The 20,646-nt window shown below is 41.3% G+C and overlaps 3 protein-coding genes across 5 annotated transcripts in view; all 3 read left to right on the forward strand.

Moving 5' to 3' along the window:
- Positions 1 to 12,520, forward strand: part of LOC108143403 (pneumococcal serine-rich repeat protein) — a 74,865-nt gene extending 62,345 nt beyond the window's left edge. For all 3 annotated transcript variants that reach the window (XM_017267785.2, XM_017267784.2, XM_017267786.2), the window contains exon 8: positions 9,643 to 12,520. In XM_017267785.2, coding sequence (XP_017123274.1) covers positions 9,643 to 9,767 — 125 coding nt within the window. In that variant the 3' untranslated portion in view covers positions 9,768 to 12,520. The remainder of the gene's footprint in view (positions 1 to 9,642) is intronic.
- Positions 1,186 to 9,732, forward strand: LOC108143402. The gene is made up of 2 exons (XM_017267783.2): positions 1,186 to 5,004; positions 9,643 to 9,732. The coding sequence occupies exon 1, from the start codon at positions 2,045 to 2,047 to the stop codon at positions 4,754 to 4,756; it is 2,712 nt and encodes a 903-aa protein (XP_017123272.1). The 5' UTR covers positions 1,186 to 2,044; the 3' UTR covers positions 4,757 to 5,004; positions 9,643 to 9,732.
- A 1,702-nt stretch (positions 12,521 to 14,222) lies between the features above and the next one.
- Positions 14,223 to 19,165, forward strand: LOC108143458 (myeloid differentiation primary response protein MyD88). Its single transcript, XM_017267892.2, has 5 exons — positions 14,223 to 15,637; positions 17,076 to 17,368; positions 17,431 to 17,599; positions 17,675 to 17,861; positions 18,518 to 19,165. Exons 1-5 carry the CDS (start codon positions 15,064 to 15,066, stop codon positions 18,960 to 18,962), a joined length of 1,668 nt encoding a protein of 555 aa, XP_017123381.1. The 5' UTR covers positions 14,223 to 15,063; the 3' UTR covers positions 18,963 to 19,165.
- Positions 19,166 to 20,646: the final 1,481 nt, after the last annotated feature.

A 20,646-nucleotide genomic window follows, 5' to 3' on the forward strand; every position in this document is an offset into this window, starting at 1 on the left:
ACGAGACCGCTACGTGATCGACTTACGGCCGGCAATCGCAAAAGGCCGTTAAGCCATGCCGCAGCGAGGCCAAAAAACTAAAGGGATTATCATTTTTAAAAATGGATGAGAAAGTTTCGGTGAAGCTCTGGGGGCGATTAAGGGAATGTCCCAAATGCCAGGACCCAACTGAATTAATTATCTGTTCTGAAATGCATTAAAACTATGTCAAGCTAAAGTCCTACGCTTAACAAAAGTTTACTAATTGTTTGCTTTTAAAACAACACACATATTTACTCTGGTCATATACTGCTGATTAATTACGCTTTAGACTTGTGTCCTGACTAAGAGTTCACTAGTGTGTTTTTAAATATATTAAATACCCAAATAATTTAACAAACTTTAAAATATGTGTTATATATAAGTTTTTACTTTTAACTACCACCAATCCTTTAGTTGCTTTTTTTTAATTAATTGGGGTGAAAATAACATTTTCTTGTTTGCTAATGATTTACAATTATTTTTATCAGTGCAATATTTTATGATTAAATGTGGTACTTCAAGCTCTTACAGTTCACCATGATTAACTAATGGAATTCAAAATACTAAACGAATATTGCCTTGCATTAAAGTTGGTTTTCAACTTTTACTTAAATTGAAATAAAGTTTTGCGAAACCAGAAAAAACACTTAAGCTTACTGGACCATTCTTAATGACTCATTAATTAGAGCTTGACTCGGCTCAATTAGGAAAAACCTTGGCGTTTTTTATTTTCTTGACTTTCTTCAATCTTAGCTCTTATTCGATTCGCTCTTCAGTCTCCTAACATTTTAAGGCTGTTTTCCATCACTCACTCTGCACATGGCACAAACACCACACGACATTGCCACCAACATACCCACCACCACCACCACCCATCACAATCCCCGGCCCCGCTTGCTAATATGTTTTTTACGAATTTCTCTCTTCTCTACTTCTAGTTGTGCTTTTGTATTTACCAATTTTAATGAGTGTAGCAAGCAAACCAAGCAAAAAGAAAAACAAAAACCAAATCCAAAAAAAAAAATCAGAAACAGAAACTGAAACTGAAACTGAAATCAAAAACTTTAGCAAAAGACAACAAAAAAACACAAGAACAGAGCATTTTGTACAACCAAAAAAACACAACAACCAGCTAGCAGGTTCCCATCATAATCATCATTAAGCCACGTAAACAACAACTACAACAACAAAAACTCATTTGAATTGCAATAAATAAAACAACAAGAACAACAAGCACGTACACAATGTGACAATAAAACAGTGAGCGCAGTAGCAGCTAGAAAGCTAAAAAGGAATTTAATTGCACGCACTAGACGAGAAGTAGCTATAAATGAAGCAGCAAAAACAGCAAAAACAGTCAAGAAATCCAAAACACCAAAAACAGCAGAAACAGTGATAAAGCCAGAAACGCACAAGCAGAGAGAATTCGGCAAAGCGGCCGCAGAAATTATACAAAAACCAAATCAAGCCAAACCAAACCAAACCAAAACCAAACCAAAACCAAAACAAAACCAAAACCAAACTTCCCTGTCTTGCCGAATGTCCTTGCACCTTTAAGCTCTCGCTGTGTGTGTACAATCCCGTTCACATATGTGTGTATGTGTGTGTGTATCCCCAGCCACCAACCCCCAATCCACATCCGTACCACGATCGGTGTCCGTGTTTGTCGTGTAGCACCACCTAGAACAATCCAGCACTATCAAATCAATTCAAAAATAAAATAGAAAAGCACCCTTCAACAATCACAAAATATATACCACCTGCAATACCAGCAACACTTGCAACAGCAATCGCAAACGCAATCGCAATCGCAGTCGCAGTCGACACTGCGGTGCAGCCACCTTGAGAGCCAGTTGAACCACCGATCTCTGGGGCTGACAGGTCAGAGTGAACAACCCTAGCCAATCCATAGCCACCTGGTAGCTCCCGATAGCTCCCCCGATTGATCCACTCCACCTAACCACATACCAGCACCACAATTGCACATTACTACCATAGATATCCCCGGCAGTACTACTACCGCATGGAGCGCGGCAGCAGCGGTGGTCAGCAGTCATCGCAGCAGCAGCACCACCAGCAGCAACAGTCGTCGTCGCAGCAGCACCACCAGCAGCAGTCGTCGCACCATCAGCAGCAGTCGTCGCACCATCAACAGCAACGACACCATCAGCATGTGGTGGCCGTGCACAGTTTCGATCCGTATCTGACCGCCGGCGGGGCGGACGAGGAGCACACGTCGGGCACCTCGTCCTTTGACAATCCCGCCACCAAAAAGAAACCGCCCAAGCTGAAGCCCATCCATCGATCCCTGTCCATGGCCATCGATAATTATGCACCCTCTTCCGGCGATCTCGACATGGATTTGGATATGGAAATGGGCATGGAGATGGGCATGGACATGGACCTGGACATGGAGATGGATCTGGAGGGCGAGGGCATTGTCATCAGTGAGAAGCCGCTGATCCACCGCTCGGCCTCGCCCCTGCCCCATTCCCGATCCGGCGCCCTACCCCCGCAGACCCTAGCAATCCCAGCACAACAACAACAACAACAACACCATCCTAGTCAGCGTGGCATGGGTGGTGGTGGTGGCGGACCCGGCAGTGGTGCCGTTTCGCCAGCCCTATCTGCCCGCCAGCAACACCATCATCTCCTCCAACAACAACAACAACAACACCAGCAACACCATCAGCAACAACAACACCAGCAACACCAACAACAACAACAACAGCAACATCAGTTGCATTTGCACACTTTTCAGCAACTTGCTGCACAGGCAGCTGCTGCCCGGCATCAACAAACAACCCACCAGCAGCATTCACTATCGCACCGCCAACATCCGCAACAACATACGCATCCACATCAGCTTCAACATCCGCATCCGCATCCGCATCAGCATGCGCACTCGAAGAGCTCACCAACCTCACACGCGGTTAGCCCGGTGCTGGGCCAGCAGCACCGCCAGCAGCCGGACATTTACCTGGTCAGCAGCAGCAGCAGCCTGGGCGATGGTGTCGGTGTGGGCAGCTTGGGTGTGGGCGTAGGCGGCATGGGCCTGGGCGTGGGCCTGGGCGGCATGGGTATGGGCAGATCGTTGGGCGGGAGCACATCGCCCATTCAGTTTATCGATATGGACGATATGCCCAATCCAACAATTGCCCCCGCCCAACGCCCAATGCACACGCATCCGCTGAAGAAGAACCTATTCCGGCGATCCGACACCATTGACGTCCATCCGTCTACCAATTTTCAGATGAAGAAAACGCATTCCTTCCACGCGCAACAGGATCCCGCCGCCCTGGACCAAATACAGCTGGCCGTTGCAGCCGGCTCGGGGGCCTCAAGTCGTCGCACCAGTTCGGTGAGGGGCAACTTCCTAATGCCCGGTCCACCCGCGGGCGCCAAAGAAATATCCCGTTCGCCTTCGCCGAGCCGAAGGGGCTGTCGTTCGCATCGATCGTTCAATGATCCGGCTCGAAGGCCCAGTGTTAAACCGGAATCGGTGGTGGAGTCGCAGATACGACATCCATCGCTGAACGATGACCTAATGGAACCGATGAACGGACGCAATCTGTTTGCGGCACCCACCAATCTGTCGCTGGAAAATGAACTCTTCGTGGATACACGTTCGCGGAGCAACAGTCACACCAAAATGGAGGAGCTGGGCCTGGCGGAGATCACTGCCGCTGCCGTCGCCGTGCAGCGATTGCGCAAGAGCTCCGGAGCGGGATCCTTTGAGGATACAGCCGCCGGCCATAGTGCCACCCACCCGCCTTCCGCTGCGAATAGCGTTAAGCAGAAGCGGGAATCACACCACCCCCACACCCGCCAAGTGAGTACCCACAGTTTGGAGCTGGACGGACGTCCCTCGACTTCGGCGGCAGCAGCAGCGGCGGCCGCCGCGGCAGGCGGACATGGCCTGCAGCTTCACAGTGCGGCGGCGGCGGCCAGTGCGGCGTACCACTTCAAGCGGGGCGCCCAGATGGGTCGCTCGCTCTATCTGTCGCCCAGCAATCTGGAGGAGCTAGCCGTCCACCGGCCAGGTGTTCTAGCAGCAGCAGCGGCCTTCCAGGGCACCAATGCCAGTGCCAGTGTCAAGCAGGCCAAAGCCCTGCACAGCGCCAGCGTTCGACTGCGCAGCTATCGGGAGACGCTGAGCGCCTCCAAGAAGTCCAAGAGCTTTATCGGGGACGCCAGTGCTGGCAGCGGTCCGCAGGCGGGCGACGAATTCGAGCTTAGCTCACCCCACCGACGCAACAGTCGCCCGCTATCCACAGTTGTGCCTGGCTCGAGCATCGAGGAGATCAAGCGGAGTCCACGACCCATTTCCGCGTCGGCGGCGGCGGCTGCCTTTCTGGAGGAGAAGCGACCGAGCTTCGAGAGGAAATCATCGCTGACGTATGACCACGAGCTAAGCGATGCCGCCTTTGCTGCCCAGGTGCTGAGGCCGTTCCATCACAAGTTGGCTGCCGGAAGGAAGGGCTCCGTAAGTGGGGGATCCCACAAACTGAAGAAGAAGTCGCTGAGCGATGAAACCGACGAGGAGGAGGCGGCGGATCGCAAGCGCAAGCGGATCGTATGCATCGTTCTATCCACGGTCCTGCTGTGCTTGGTCTGTGCCAGCGTATTCGTGCTGACCATCACGCTGACCTCCAGCTCCGGCCAGGGCGGAAAGAAGGCGCATTCGTTCAGCAGGGACACACCCGTCCACTGGACGGGCATGCGGCCCTCATGAACTCCAACGCAGAGGCTGTGCTTTGGGCAACTCACCTACCTGCCAGCTGGTTATCCCCTGACTTTGGATTCGATTTCGTTAACGTTTGCGTTTTCGCTTCCGCTTCGAATTGGTCCTGTCGTTCCGCTCTACGTTTTGTTTCCTCTGTGTCTCCGGGTCTCTGGTTGCGCCGGACTGCCCAACTGACGTTCAACGACTGCGGGAGAGGAGGAAATAGAGGAGCTGCAGCAGCAACTAGCGAAGAGTCTGTAAGTAGGCAAGGCCTTGAGTATGAGTTTTTTAAAATATAAATGGATGCAACTCGATTTGTACAGGTCAATAATTCGATTGTTTGTTATGGATTTATTACCAACGACTTGTAGTTAAGACTAACATAATAAGCTTATTTTAACATAAACAAATGGCAATGGCCCTACGTTGGGCGTCAAATTTCTTTTACATTCAATTTTAAAATCAAATATGTCAAAGATATACCCAATACCCTGCTAATTGCGTTTATTTGTTAACAAATCTCAAATCCAAATTATTACCCATGCATATTTAAAACTAAAAACCATGGCATTTCCTTGTTGAAATTCCTTAAACTGCATTCCCTCTCTGCCACATCGATGCAAATCAATAAACGAGGTCAGCTTGGTTTCATTATCGGGCTTAAAGCACCACAGTGAGTGTGGCCATATTGCCATATGTCCTTACAGACCATAAAACTGTGCAAATACAAATATGTATGTCAGCTCCCTTCTGTCCACCAACCAAACGTTCCCCCTTCTTAAACACCGCCCTCAAACAAAGCAAACAAACACAAACACAACGCAGTAGCTGGGAAGGAATTTTCAAATATTGAGCTGGCAAAAGCTCAGCAAAATCTCGAGCATTACATAACTGACTAACTGACTAACTGACTAACCTGCCAGGCAAACACGCACACGGCCATAAAAAATGATGCTGTACTTACTTACCATGACTTTAATGACTTTGACTGCATCAGGAGCCGCAGCATCTTCTTGCCGCAAAGCCAAACTAATCAGCACGTGTGTGCGTGAGGGTATATGGGTGTGTGGGTGTGTGCGTGTGTGCGTGTGCGTGTGCGTGTGGTTGTGTCGGTGAGTGTGTACAAGTGTAAGTGTTATTTAGCCGTGCACAAACAATGCTTAACCGACTCTCAGTGGGTGGCAAAGGGGTGGATAAGGCTGTTGGTGGGTGACTAACTGACCGACAGACAGACAGACAGACTAGCAGGCTTAGCAGCCAAGGCCTGCAGAGACCTTTCCCGTGGTTAGCATGCTCTTTTTTTATACTCTCGCTTAATAGTTTTGTTTGTTAACGTGTGTGTATATGTGTCTGTGTGTGTGTGGGTGTGCAGCATCATTACGGCACGGTACGCTTGGTTTCCTTTTTATTATGTGTGCGTGTGCCCACAGACAGGAGGCACGCTCACACTCATAGCCTTAATTTCACGTTGACGACATGGAAACTAGGTTACTTTTTCAACTGCGCCTCAGTGAGCGCCAGAAAGGGAAAGTGCAACAACAAGAACAACAACGAAAGCGATAACAAGAGCAGCAAAAAAAAAATATATATAAACTAACAACAATTGTTTATTATAAGGCAAGCAGCAACAGAAAAGCAACTCATGCTAGTGACATTGCTCGCCCAGTTGGCCCAGATGGCCTTGCCAAAGCCGAGAGTCCCGTGTGACCGCTAAAGTCCCCAAATTGCCAAGCCCACTTGCAAGCTGCAACATACACATAAAAAATGCGACAAATTGACAGTTCGCACAAGAAACTTTTAGGTCAGGAAAAATGCCAGCAGGAAAGTTACATTCTCCCTTATCAAAAAGTTCAATTGCAAGCTCTAACAGAAGCCACTTGATCAAACTGCAGAAGTTGCAAACATATTGGTGATAGAATATATCTTGTGGATTGCCCATTCCCCAGTAGTGTGATTAACTTGTAGCCTAAGCTCCAATCGAAAAGTTTAGCTGTAAGATTTAAAAGGAACCGCAACACATTGTTGAAAACTATAAGCATACAATCCGAGGCCATACGTTGGGCGCCATTTTATTTGTACAGAGCCATTCATTTATGCAACACTTCTCAATGCAATCTCATCTCGCTTAGTTATTATTTACACTTGAAGTAGCTTCCATTGTGATATTCATAATTGAAAGCAATAATGGACGAGTTGTTACAACAAGCTTTCCATTACCAAGGCAAAACTGTTGCATGTTGCAACTGCATCATGCTCTAGTTCAGTCACAAACGGTAGAAAAAAAGCTAATGCCACTGGCAAAGCAGACAGCGAAGGCAACAAAAGTGCATCAATAAATTCAATTTAAAGGTACAATAGATGGCAGAACAATCCCTAGAGCCAGTTCCATTCCCAGGCTGCTAATTAGGCGTCGCTTGCCATCCGTCAGGCAAACTGGCATGACGGCCAGGCCAAAGAATCTGATGGAGTAACCAGAGGAGGGAAGGGGGGAAAGGGGGCCTTTTGCTTTCAACGCCACATTTATAATTAAACAACATGAAAGACAAAGCACCCGACAGACGGAGCAGGCAACTGCACAGAAAGTGGGGGCAGGACGAGGGACAAAGTGGAAGGGCGGGCGTGAGTCTCAAAGTTACTCGGCAGCATTTATGAGCGCCCATAATGGCTGTTAACAATTTAACTTGTTTACCGGTGGGAAAGTTATATGTTAATTGGTCTCGAATAGCCTCGCGCACACACAGGCACACGCGAGCCGGAGCTCCAGCAACTGGGCACGCACATGGCTCACCCACGTCCTTGAGGACAGGTGAATGATCAACTAGGCTATGTCCTGTAAACGAGAAAAGTCAGTAAAAATATAATTTAATTAAGCAAGTTTTTAAAATCTTTAAAATATTATTTTTCTGTTTTTTAATAATTAAAAACAAAGTTTAACATAACCTAATAACACAATTTTTAAAGTCTGCTTTCCGTTATTGATGTATAATTTGTTGCATTTTTTAATCTTTTGAAATTCGTTTATAAACTAAGATTGTTTGAGACTTAAATTATATTATAAACTGATACGAAACCAGGACATTGTGTTGTGTCTAGATTTACTACATACATAATGGTTTCTCTAAGTATTCCTGAGGGCCACATAGACTCTGTGCACACAGATTATTATTAATCTACTATTAAATATTACCAGAACAACGAGCAATTGCAGACCTCCCATCCATGGCCGAACTTTAGGCCACAAAGCAGGCCAAACGAAGGTGGCATTATGCTGAGTAGCTTCTACTTGCCAGAGCAGCAACAAAGCCGGCAACAAACAGCACTCGGCCAAGTGAATAATGGCAGGCATCGTCACCTGTTCTCAGGCCTCCACTTTGGCTTTAACACGTTGCGATTACGCCTCATAGCCCATGCAAAGGCATGAGCTGGGGGAATGACGATGGAGGATGGTGCCTAGTGTTGCTAGCCTGGACACATCGTGGCCCAGCGGTTGGAAACCACCATGTGGCCTTTGGCCCATATATGCATATGAATTTGATGACGACAGCAGCAACAGCTTCAAAAGCAACGGCAACAGCAACAGCAAAATGATGTTGCATCGTGGTTGCCCTTCCACTCGTTAAAGTCGCTGGCTGCGGTTGGAATTGGGATTACTAATTTTTGCAATTAAATAAGAGCGTAAAATGGGTAAAATTACTTAAATTTTTGCACTAACCCTGCAGCAAAGTGTCTGTGTGTGTGTGTGTGTTTGTGTTTTTGTTTGCGTTGGTCGTTTGGTCTGTTTGGTGGCTATTTGGGGCAAGAATTTTTTAATTAAATTTCAGCCGAGCGCATACGCTGTGCAATGGCAACAATATACAATATATATATAAATATCATCCCATAGTAACTCTCTGAATTAGCAGCTTTTCCGGCAAATCAATCAAATTACCACACACAAACACAATACCAAACTTTAAAACACAAAACAAAGAACTTAAACTATTCGGGGGTATTCAACAGTTTCACATGAAACGGCAACTGTGACTGTATTGTCTGTGTGTCCGCGTCGTGTATGTTTGTGATTGATTGGCAAACAAATTTTGACACTTTACACAACACCCACCGGCAGGTAACCAATGTTTGTCCAACCGATTCCTCCCCTCCCCACCGATTTGCACTCCCATTCCCATTTCCTTAGCCAGTTTGTTGAGCGTTAATTAAAACTGCTGTAAAATGCACAAAAGCGTTGAGCAAACAGCAACCGAGACGACAATCGCAGGGGGTCATGTCATGGGGGCTTTCGAGGGTGTAAAAAAACGGGACGAGTACCGTGTGTGATAGGGGGGATATGTACTTGATATGTGTACACATATGCGAACGTGATAACCCAATGCGGAAACGGAAATAAAAACAGCGGGCAGATGAAAAATGTTGGACTGTGTTTAAAGTAAATAGTCTGGATTGATGAAAATTGTATTCGAGAATTCATCAACAGGCATTTACTTCAACTGCAGTTCGAACGAAATGCAACAGGATAATAACGAGTGCGCAGTGAATATTTACTAATACTTAAGTTTACCTAAGAACTTGTTCCATAAGAGTTTTACCAACATTAGGCTCATTTACCAAAATACTGACTAGCTCAAAAGCAGTAAATTTTTATCTTTTCAAGGTGCATGTATTACATTTAAAAAATATATAATTAACAAATACAAATATTTGCGTTTAAGCTATGAGTATAGTTTGGCAAATGAGCTAAAGATAATAAGATAGTAAATAAGAATGTGCAAAATATAGTTAAAAAATATTTTTAAAGCGCTTTGCAGTAGGGCAACTAAACTGTATTTTTACACAAAGGATTTTCATTTCCCCCGATGCAATTCAAGATCACTTACATTGATTTCTATCGTTGACAGTGCGACAGGAAAACGAGAGGAGCTACCGCGAGAATCTGGAGCGCACCTTGATGATGAAGAACCGCACCGAGCTGAATCTGCAGCGCCACCAGATGGGGTTGCAGCTGCAGCACGTCGTTCCATGAGCGTTCCATTAGCGTTCCATGAGCGAAAGGAAGGATGTGACACCGCTGCACCAGATGCGACCGGATGCGATGGCAGCAGAAGCTGCTGGAAATGTCAGCGGTTGGCAAGAAGTTTGTGGCAGGAAGCCGGAGGACCCTTCCTTGTCCCATTCCCTACGCCAACCCCCCCAACCATCCAACCTACTCCTTTTTTGCCCCGCCCTAATCAAAGTTATGCGCACAAATGCTACAAAGAATAACAAAGAATACAAGAAATCAAAACAAAAGAAATTGTTAACTTAAAAATAAATAAGGATGGAGCACTCCGAAGTGCTCGGCTAAAGCTAAAGTTAATGCTAATTGTAGTTAAGTCTGCCCACGCGGAAATCACTTGTTTTGTATCTAACTGAAAGGTAGACTCCACTTAGAGCAAAAAAAAAAGAAATAAAAGAGGATGGTCGAAGAAAATCAAAAGTGATGCTGTTTAGTCAATAGTTAAAAACGTTGTTTATAGAGTTACTTCGATGGCATTTTAAATGTTAGGCCAGGGACGTTCTGGTTTTCAAATTCGACCACATATGATTTCTAGTGAGTTAGAATCATTTGCAAGTGTTTCGACAATTATGCAAGAGTAGTTTTTATTCCAAAAAACCACATGTACAAAAATAGTTTGTACATTTTTTTCACAGCATAATTTTGGATACACTTTTAAGTGACTTCAAATCACTAGAGATTTCTTTACTTAGCGATTATTTTATTTCATGTAAAAAAAAATACTTTGTTATATAAAAGCCTGATAAAAAACTTTTGACAATTAAAGAAATTCACAAATTAAATATTATTGCTCCAGCGAAATTGTTTACCAGAACGAACTTGATTGTCCTGTAATTATTGTGCTTAGGATATGATCTAGTTGAGGCTGCAGGACGACGCCAAACGGAAGGAGCAGTTAAGCGAAAGGTTTCGATTGTTCAGTTGATTAGTCAAATGGTTTCAATTTTTTCTTTAGCAGAGCTTTCCCCCTTTGGTTGTCCCACCCGAAAACTCCATCCAAGAATGGCGTCGACTGGGCAGCTGGCGAGAGAAAAAAAGTTGGTCAATAGTTATGTCTGAAACTAAGTTGTTAACTGAAAAGTACTCCTAAGTAAATGTTAATAGCCATAAACAACAGAAAAGTTTTTGTATCTCTTAGACGGTGTTGAAGAAGCGGTGGAGGGAAGCAAAGTAAGCAAAAGTATCCAGTATTCCAAGATACATTTTGAGTAAAAATACGATTTTCATAGGTTAACAATAATTGCAAAAGAGCAGCAAAGGAACATTCAATAGATTTACTCGTAATTGAATAAAAGCAACTTGTGCCAATGAAAACTTAAGAAATCCTAATGAGAACCTGCAAGATAAGTGGCATAGCGTAATTTAATAAACAATTGAAAATAATAACAAGGAAAAGTTAGTTAATTAGCGGATCGATGTGAAACTGTTACTTAAGTGCAAAACGAGCTTGTTGTCGAATTAATTTTTAAATGGATTTAAACTAAGTGAAACTAAGCTAAATGTTAAATGTTTTTTTAGGTGTTCAATGTTATAATTAATTTGTGGTCGAGCAGCCGAAATGAGGTAGAATTGATTGCCCAGCCTTTACCAAATGAATAATTTTACGAACCTGTGCTAACTCAGTTGCAAAGTTTAACGACAAAATTTAGCTTGAAGCAAACTTCTATCGGTTTCAGCCAACAGAGCGTTGAAAGCTTGAACAGAAAGTTGTGAACGAACTCCCCTGACCGCCCATCACCCTGCCCAATTAACAATTATCCGGAAATGTATTTTCAAGCGCAAATGTTCTTAATATTCACCCGAATGCACAAAAGCAATGTAATAGGTTTTTGGACTCTGGCGTTAAATTAATGTGGGACCGACAGATAAGCAAATTAGTTCATTTTCACAAAGTTTGCACATGTATATATATACCTATGAAAACATGATATAAATACAAAGAGAAAATAACAAACTTTAAGAATTACAAAAACTGCACTCATCAGTATTATTTTACTTTCCAAATACTTGTTAGCATATTTTATTTTTATTTAACAATTTTTAAACTTGTTACCTACAATTTGCAAGTAGCATGGAATTGAACAGCAGAATAATAACGAAGCTAAATAACAAACATTTCATGTTGATACAAAATGTATTTTACATCGCCTCCATTTAATTTTGCGACAGTCATATATAGAATTAATTTCTTGCTTTCAAGCTTACTATTTATATTTTCTCAGTATACAATTTTGTATATACTTGAGGCAGTTGGCGGGCAGGGAAGCTTGTGTTCAACGATGGGCAGGACGAAAACAAATGGAAAGCTTTAAATTAGCTCAATAAATTGTAAAATTATACATTTAATCTACTTAGAGCGGATCGTTGTTAAATGCAATGCAAGTACGTCAGAGACAGAAACTCACACACCTCATTCAGACTTATAAGATTTGCATTTCGGACTAGGAATCAATTTCATATTCAACCTGACAAAGAGGCTAAACAAATTCAAATAAGCAAGGCAACAGCGAACGAATACTTAAAATAAACAATCAAGCAAAACATTGTACTTAGTAATTGCATTTAACAAGTGGGACAGAGAATGTTAACTAGGTTCGCATAATTGATTTAACTGCATGCTTAAACTTACGAAAGTAAACGAGATGTTAACTGAACGGAGGTAAAAGAAAAACCTAATTAAAACAATACAAACAATGTCTGTAATTATGGCTAGCTAAGTGTAAAAATATAAGCTGAATTATTATACAACCAACTACAATCGAAGCAAGTAAATTGATGTAATTGAAATACTCGAAACGTTTTAGGGCAAAATACCAATGAATAATGACACAGGTTGAATACAAACACGCAGCAAGAATAAATTAATAAATAACGAAATTATTTCTCGAGAAAAAATCAAACTTTTTAGCCTTTGAACGAGAGACTTTTGGTGCCCAATCCAGTTTGAGCAATTATTTACAAATAAAAAAACACAAAGAAAGACACTCACAACAGAATAACACACCACATGCAGATGTATTGTAAATAGAACAAGAAACCAAATGAGTAAATACCAAGTAGGTATATAAATAAATAATGAGAAGGCTTATCCAAGTAAATCAACATTAAATAAATTAACAACGGAAATCAAACAAAAACAGGTAATACTTCAACTTGTGTGCAAGGAATCAACTTTTAATGTTAATTGTTGCTGGCAATGCAAAACGCAAAGTCAACCGAAAAACGAAAAACAAAAAACAAAAAATTACAATAAATAAACCATGAAAAATGCAAAACAAATATATTTAAAAATACATTTGAACGCCTTCAGCGTTTTATTCATCAAGCAAGAAATGTTGAATCGAAAGAAAAAGTCAAACAAAAGCCATACAAGCGATAAATCAATTTGTGTCACCTGTGTAGTAAGTATATCTCAGTATTTGTAACTGAAAATGAAAACGCGTTGAAGTGCAGGCATCAACCACAACAACAACAACAACAACAAAAGAAAAATCAAATGAAAATAAACTGAATTTACAAGTGGACTTTGACTATTATTTACGAGGTCGCCAAATCGGTTTACTCCTGGGGAGAAATATTTCTTCATTCACAAAGTAAGTACCTGTCGAATTTCAACATGCTCGTTTACTTGTTTATTCAAAATAAAATGGATGGAAACAAGAGCTTGTCACTTCGTGGATGGTTTTATTTCTTAATTTTTTTGACCATTTTTCCTTTAAAAGAGAAAAATCCAAGTAAACGCTGTACTTTTAATAAAAAGCTTTGAATCACTAGTTTCATGACTTTTTACTTTTAGAATTGAATTCCTAATAATCAATTAGAAATAAAAATAAAACACGAAATTTTTTAAATAAATAATAATAAATATTTTAGAAATTAGCGAAGCACCGGTTAGGATCTGCGCATCAAGTTTTTATTTTCATTTAGGTGATTCTAACTTTTTTTATGTTGAACCAAAAACATGGTTTCTTTCTAAAGGTTTTTTGTATAGGTTGTTACCGTTAGGAATGGGAGAATGCATTTATTTTTGTATAAAATTCTACCTGGAAAACGTGTCGTATGAGTAATTTTTCTGAAATCCTTAGATTATTAACAAAAGTAAAAATTCAAGAGAATTTAGAATACACAAATCAAATCCATACAAATTTGAAATCCCTTGGTATGTAAAATTAGTTTTTTGATGAATCAGGAAATCCAACGTTCATTTTTTCACATCATTTATTTATATACAATTTTAAGTGATTTCAAATCAGCAAGTTCCGCCAAATAATGGCATCCAGTTTTGGAGCGCCATCTCTAGAAAGCTTTCGGAACTAAGTTTTCAGTGTGCCCCAAGCTGGAAAAATACCGCAGCCCCAATGGGCTCCAACGAAAATACCAAGCCCCAAACCGATAAACTTCCCCCAAAAGCTCTTCTCGTTAGCTTTTGCCAATGGATCGCCACGAGCTTATCAGACTCGCGATCTGATCCGAAAAGTGGAAACAAAGTGAAGATAAACTAATTAGCAATTAGCCAATGTAAATAGAGTGTTGTCAGCCGACTAGCCGCAGCAGCTGAGCTGATAGTTCCGCTTTTGCCCCGCGTGGAACCAAAATAAACAAGCGAGTGAAAGAAAGCGAAAGATAGGCGGAGAAAGGGGGAGGCGGAGGTGGAGGATTGGACAACGAGGCAGAAACAAAAGCACAAAACGGCGGACAGAACCAGTCGAAACAAAACAACAAACCGGAGCGGACGCACTCGAAAAACGAATAAAATTTATTTCTGTGCTTAGTGTGTGAGGCTGTATGAGCGTGTGCATATGTGTGTGCTGTGTATATTTAAACAATATTTTAAAAATCATACGCCAGACGACGAAAAGCGAAGATCTCCGCTATAGCAAAGCGGAGCAGACAGATAAATAAAAACAGAATTCGAGACAAAAACAACGCGACTGTGACGCGGCAAGGTGCTGGAGGTCACTCGGCCCATTTCGCGTAGCACCATACAGGCACGGCACCACCCCCCGCGTAATCAACCCCGTAACCAGTTCCAGTTCCATCCGCCCGCAAACAGCACGCGCGATCTGAAAACTCTGAAAAAAAAAAGTTATACAAAAAATAAAACAAAAAAAAAACAATTGCAAACTCACGCGCTTTGTCGTTTTTATTACCCGCCCTCTCGACTGATAAACGTCAGTTGATAAATATATATCGCATCACACCAAAAACAAACACACCAGCAAACAAACACCAATTATTCCAATAAAGCCAGCGCCAAGTGCGAATGCGCCCTCGATTTGTATGCCATCAGCAGCACTCGGTTGCCCATTCCCACATCCATCCCCACTTCCATTCCCACTTCCACTTCCATCGCCATCCCAATCCACATCCACATCCACATCCCCCCAATCATTCCCATTCCCATTCCCACCACATTTACGGCCCCACTGACGTCAGCTATCGGCGTTATCGCACCACTAACATGGTGGTGGCCGAGGGAGTTATGGACTCCGGATCGGGGATCGGTGAGGGAACGGGCACGGGCACGGGAATGGTGGGCCACTTCAACGAGACCCCATTATCCGAACTGGGCATCGAGACCCGCACCCAACTGTCCCGCATGCTGAACCGCAAGAAGGTGCTGCGATCCGAGGAGGGTTATCAGCGGGACTGGCGGGGCATCTCCGAGTTGGCCAAACAGAAGGGATTCGTCGATGAGAACGCCAACAATCCCATGGATCTGGTGTTGATCAGTTGGAGCCAGCGTAGTCCCCAGACCGCAAAGGTGGGACATCTCGAAAGCTTCCTCGGCATCATCGATCGATGGGACGTCTGCGACGATATCCAAGAGAATCTGGGTAGGCATTGATCTTATAACTATATTAACCAGTTCTGTCGCTAACAATCATTGAAAATATCAGACTTTGGTTTAGAATACCATTTAATTTAAATTAGTCATTGGATAATATTTTCAAATGGGCTTAGAAATACTTAAAAAATGTTTTTTAATCAATACAAATATGTTTCATAAAAACCTGATGTAGAAAGAATTCATGAAATTACCCTCCACGTCAATAATAATAAATTCTTGAATAACATTTTATAAAACTTATCTACAGCAGTATTTATATAATTACATTATAATACCATCATCATTATCATTGAAAATAAATGGGCTATAAAAACTTCAGTTCAAACAATAAAAATAGTAACTTACAAAGAACAATTGTCGATAATTTTTGATTGATTTAATTATGGATTTACGGGTGGGAAAACAGTTTCGTATTTGTGATTTTAAGGATATTTGTTATGATATCGAGTGTTTGCTTTATGCGTATATATCTGCTTATCTATAGACAATTTTATCTTACTCAAACAGTGCTTATCATTAAATACATACATAATAACTGAGCTATGATGAACATTTCTGAATGATTACTATTGTGATTTTGTATTATTTATTACCCAAAAACCGATTCGGATCTGTAGAATTTTGTTATTACTTATTACCTCACAAAAAAACTAGTCCCATAAACAAAAGTCTCAGAGTAATAATTTGTAGCAGCCGTAAATAACAGAGCATAAACAATTCAAGCTAGACAAAAATGTCAATCATTTGAAGAACGAAGTATTTTTATTTATTTGCACAAAAGGGTATTCACCTAGCCTAAATTGTCTGTCATAAATACAAAACACATTTGATTTTTAATGACCTCCTTGGACCAAAATTGTATTTACAGTTAGTCATAGAAAAGTTAGAAGATAAGAAGGTCAAAGTGTTTTATTTATAATAAAATTACATTTTTTTAAATCTTTGTTGGGTTTTTTTTTTAATAACAATATTTGTCATTTGAGTTGTTATGCTCAATTATTTAATATACTTGACTGCTTAAGTGCTCTAATTAGAAATAATTATAATTATTAAACATATATATCTTACACAATTGTTAATGGATTTACTCGTTATATCTGGAAAATACGATTGGAAACCACATTGTTATTTGGTTATATCACTTAACCAAAATATTTTTGTACATGTATATAGTTTGATTTTAATAGCTTATTCTGAAGTAAGGTTTTAATTATTTCTGCCGATATTGGAATACTAATTTTATAAGACAAATCATACTAAAATTAACGAATCGAATTTAAATCAATCTCTGAAATAAAAAGCTATTATGTTGATCGATTTAAAAGGACATTCTTGATTTCTAAAAACAGGAATAGTTTTAAGTACTTTAGTATTTGTAGGTGGATTTTATTAGTTATTTATAACTTGAAACTCTCGACTTGCAGCAAAGGACACGCAACGCTTTATCTTGAAGCAGGAACAGCGGCAGACCTCTCTGATGGAGGCGTGTCCACCGCCTCCCAGCGATTGTTTGGAGACCAACAACAACTACAGCAGCAGCAGCAACAACATCACAATGGGCCAAAGTGTCCAAATCCTGAGCGACGAAGATCAGAGATGTGTGCAGATGGGCCAACCGCTGCCCAGATATCATGCCTGTGTTTTGTATGCAGAGGCAGACATCGATCATGCCACCGAGATCATGAATAATCTAGAGTCTGAGCGATACAATCTCAGGGTGAGTGCGATCTCCTGGGCGTTGTGTCTTCTGTGGTATAATTATGGAACATTTGCCCACAGCTCTTCCTGCGCCATCGCGACATGCTAATGGGCGTTCCCTTCGAGCATGTCCAACTCTCCCACTTCATGGCTACCCGCTGTAACAAACTAATCGTCGTGCTCACGGAGGAGTTTCTTCGGAGTCCAGAGAACACGTACCTCGTGAACTTCACCCAGAAGATACAAATCGGTAAGTGGCTGCTGTTCAGTTTTTTGACCCGGGATCAAGTTAAATAACATGTTCCTCCCAATTGCTATTTCGCAGAGAATCACAGTCGCAAGATCATACCGATTCTATACAAGCCGGACATGCACATACCGCTGACCCTGGGAATCTATACGCACATCAAGTACGCCGGGGACTGCAAGTTGTTCAACTTTTGGGACAAGTTGGCTCGTTCGCTGCATGATCTGGATACCTTATCTATCTACTCCACGCGCCAGGCTCAGACGTAAGTTTTTCATTTATTTTTTTTCGGTGGTTGAAATCTCAACCTGGTTGCAGAATAAGTTATAAATCACTAGGGTAAAAAGTAATCTTTAGATAATTCCATCAAGTTGACCTTCTTAAAGATAAAAATGGTTTACCTACTTTTAATATAAATGGAAGTAAATTAAAGTGAATATCCAAAAGTCCAAATAATTATTAGGTACATTTTTATTACATTTTCGTGTGCAATTATATAATTGGCTGCTGCAAGTTTTAGGGGCTGCGAAAGCTATCTCATAAAATTCTCAAATGTATACCAGCTGCTTGTAAACAAAATATAAAAGCAAAAACCAAATAGCGTGTGAGCTATCAACCTTAGAAATGGCTAGAAAGAATTTTTAGTCGATTTTATGTTTTAGAAGAATACATTTGAGTTCTCCTGTTTAGTTGCTTTTTAGGTATGAGTGATTATTTACTTGTAGAGTAAATGCAAAACTGAAATTTATTATATTTGAGTATTAAAAAAAACCAAATTAGCATGAAATATAAAAATAAAAATAAATACTAAAGTAAGATTGCTTTCCGCCTCTAAAACAATGTATTTCCTCAAAGCGGATTGACTCACCCTACCGAAACTCCCCTTAGTCATCAGTAATACTCACCATTATCTTCTCACAGACCTTCGCCGGTGGAGGAGACGGCTCCCCAGCGGGTGACCACACCCAGCATCCGGATTCAGATCAACGACAAGGATGTAACCGATATGCCCAGCTACAACAACTACAAAGTGCCGGAAGCGGAGACCACAATGGTATCGATGTCCGGCGATACCAGTTCACCCCTGCCGGAACCCAAACCGAAGAAGAAGGATCGATTCCTGCGCAAGTTCACCCACAGCTTTGGGAAGACGCCGCGAAGCGATGGCAAGGATGCGAAGACCCTGCGACACGCCCACTCCGTCAGCACCATCAATGTGACGGAGCGGGAAAGGACACTGAGTGCCAGCAGCTCCAATATCTCGACCACGTCGGAGAGCAAGAAGAGCTCCATCAAGTGGCAGCCGAATATCCTGAAGAAGGTCCTATTCTCCCGCTCCAGCAGCAAGTTGCAGACACCGGGTTGAGATCGTAATGTTAGGATAGCCATTCATTCGATTCCTTAATTCCTTGTCCAGTCTAGTTACGGCGGTAGAGTCGCCAATGTCGTCACCCTCCATGCTTAGTGATAATCCTTAGCCTAATCCTTATCAAAGTCAACTAACTTAATATACTTAGACGCACTTGTTAACTTATATAAGACAACAACGAATAAAGACAATACCACATATCTGCACGAATGTATCACAAAGCACACCGACGACCGAATACGATACGAAATGCTATATATACTATACTATATATATGCCGCATACGACTGTAGGATTTGATAAACAGACAAATTGGCAATTGCGTTGGGTGAGGTTAAATGCGCGACGACACACTGCTAATCGAAGCGCTCAATTAACTGTTAGTCACGCGTTCGATAAGTGACTTACTTAATTAAATTATCTCTGTGGCTCTGTACTCGCAACTCAGAACCCCGCGCAATAAGTGCCCCATCTCGGATGAGTAATGACCATATATAAACTATAGGTATACGAATACGTATACGTATTATTGCATTATGCGAGCAGCAGTGCTTTATCACTCTGTAAATTGCTCAAGCAGTTCTAACCGATTGCTAGCAATAAGTAATTGTTTGTTTTTGGGTACCGCCTTGGGCCGGTTCTCCATTGTGATTAGCTTTAACTGTTACCGATTGTTACTGATTGCTGTGAATGCGTGTCCATATATAGTACGACCGATGTGCACTTGACTACACACATAATACAAAGTAAAGCAAAGATTATCAATACAATAGTATAGGTGTATTCATATGAAACAACTTTGTGAATTAAATTTCTTAGCTATTAGTATGTACACACCTCCAGACAGTAAGTTTTAAAACAATAAAAGGTCGACAACCATATTATGTTAAAGCATTAGACAAAAACGCCTCAATGTCGGGCATCGATCGCTAGAACTTTGACCTTCATGTATGCTTTTGAAACGCAACGTAACCGTTTAGGAAACGAGCCAGCTCCATTTTAGCGGCAATAAACTTTTCAATGTTTGGCTCAATAATTTATTGTTGAATGTAGACAACCTTTAGTTCGTTCATGTTTAATAAACATTACGGTTGATTTGTGGATCCCCCGTACATATTTATATACAATTTTTCGCATACGTATTGAGTGGAGATGTTTATCGACCAGTTCCGGTTAATCTATAAGACATTTCGAATCGGTTTAAATTTTTTGTATTTTTTTGTTTTATTTATTTTCTGTTTTTTATTGTTTAAATCGTTTAATGTTTTAATAATAGCTCCTCGCTCACATTCCTCACATCGTCTCTTTCTGCGTTTAATTTCGCTCTCTGTGTGTTACAATTTACACTGTGAACAAATTTGTTTTTTTTTTTTGTTTTTTTTTTAGCCTTACTGCTCCTTGCAACTTGAGCTTGTTCTTTAAACTTTGGTTTTTTTGTTGTTTTGTTTTTACTTTTTAATTGAATTTATGTTATGTTTCTTTTTTTTGTTTGGTTGTTTCTCTGCTCAATGTTGGTTTTATGTGAGTGTGTGTATTTATATATCGATTTATATATGTTATTAATTTTAATCTGTCGTTTGTTATCCGCTTAGCTTTGTTTTCCTTTGTTAGAGTTATTTTAATGATTTCATTATCGTTTAACAAAATTAATAAAAACAGTTTGTAATTTGTTTGCTCTTTG

The sequence above is a fragment of the Drosophila elegans genome, unplaced genomic scaffold (assembly GCF_018152505.1).
Source record: "Drosophila elegans isolate 14027-0461.03 unplaced genomic scaffold, ASM1815250v1 contig_183, whole genome shotgun sequence".
In the NCBI taxonomy this organism is placed as follows: domain Eukaryota; kingdom Metazoa; phylum Arthropoda; class Insecta; order Diptera; family Drosophilidae; genus Drosophila; species Drosophila elegans.

What these genes read in the sequence shown, in the direction of transcription:
- LOC108143402 (XM_017267783.2), top strand. Translation starts at nt 2,045, where the DNA reads ATGGAGCGCGGCAGCAGCGGTGGTCAGCAGTCATCGCAGCAGCAGCAC.
- LOC108143458 (XM_017267892.2), top strand. Translation starts at nt 15,064, where the DNA reads ATGCGCCCTCGATTTGTATGCCATCAGCAGCACTCGGTTGCCCATTCC. An exon ending in CGATATCCAAGAGAATCTGG is followed by an intron (nt 15,638 to 17,075) that starts GTAGGCATTGAT and finishes CTCGACTTGCAG; the next exon opens with CAAAGGACACGCAACGCTTT. An exon ending in TCCACGCGCCAGGCTCAGAC is followed by an intron (nt 17,862 to 18,517) that starts GTAAGTTTTTCA and finishes ATCTTCTCACAG; the next exon opens with ACCTTCGCCGGTGGAGGAGA.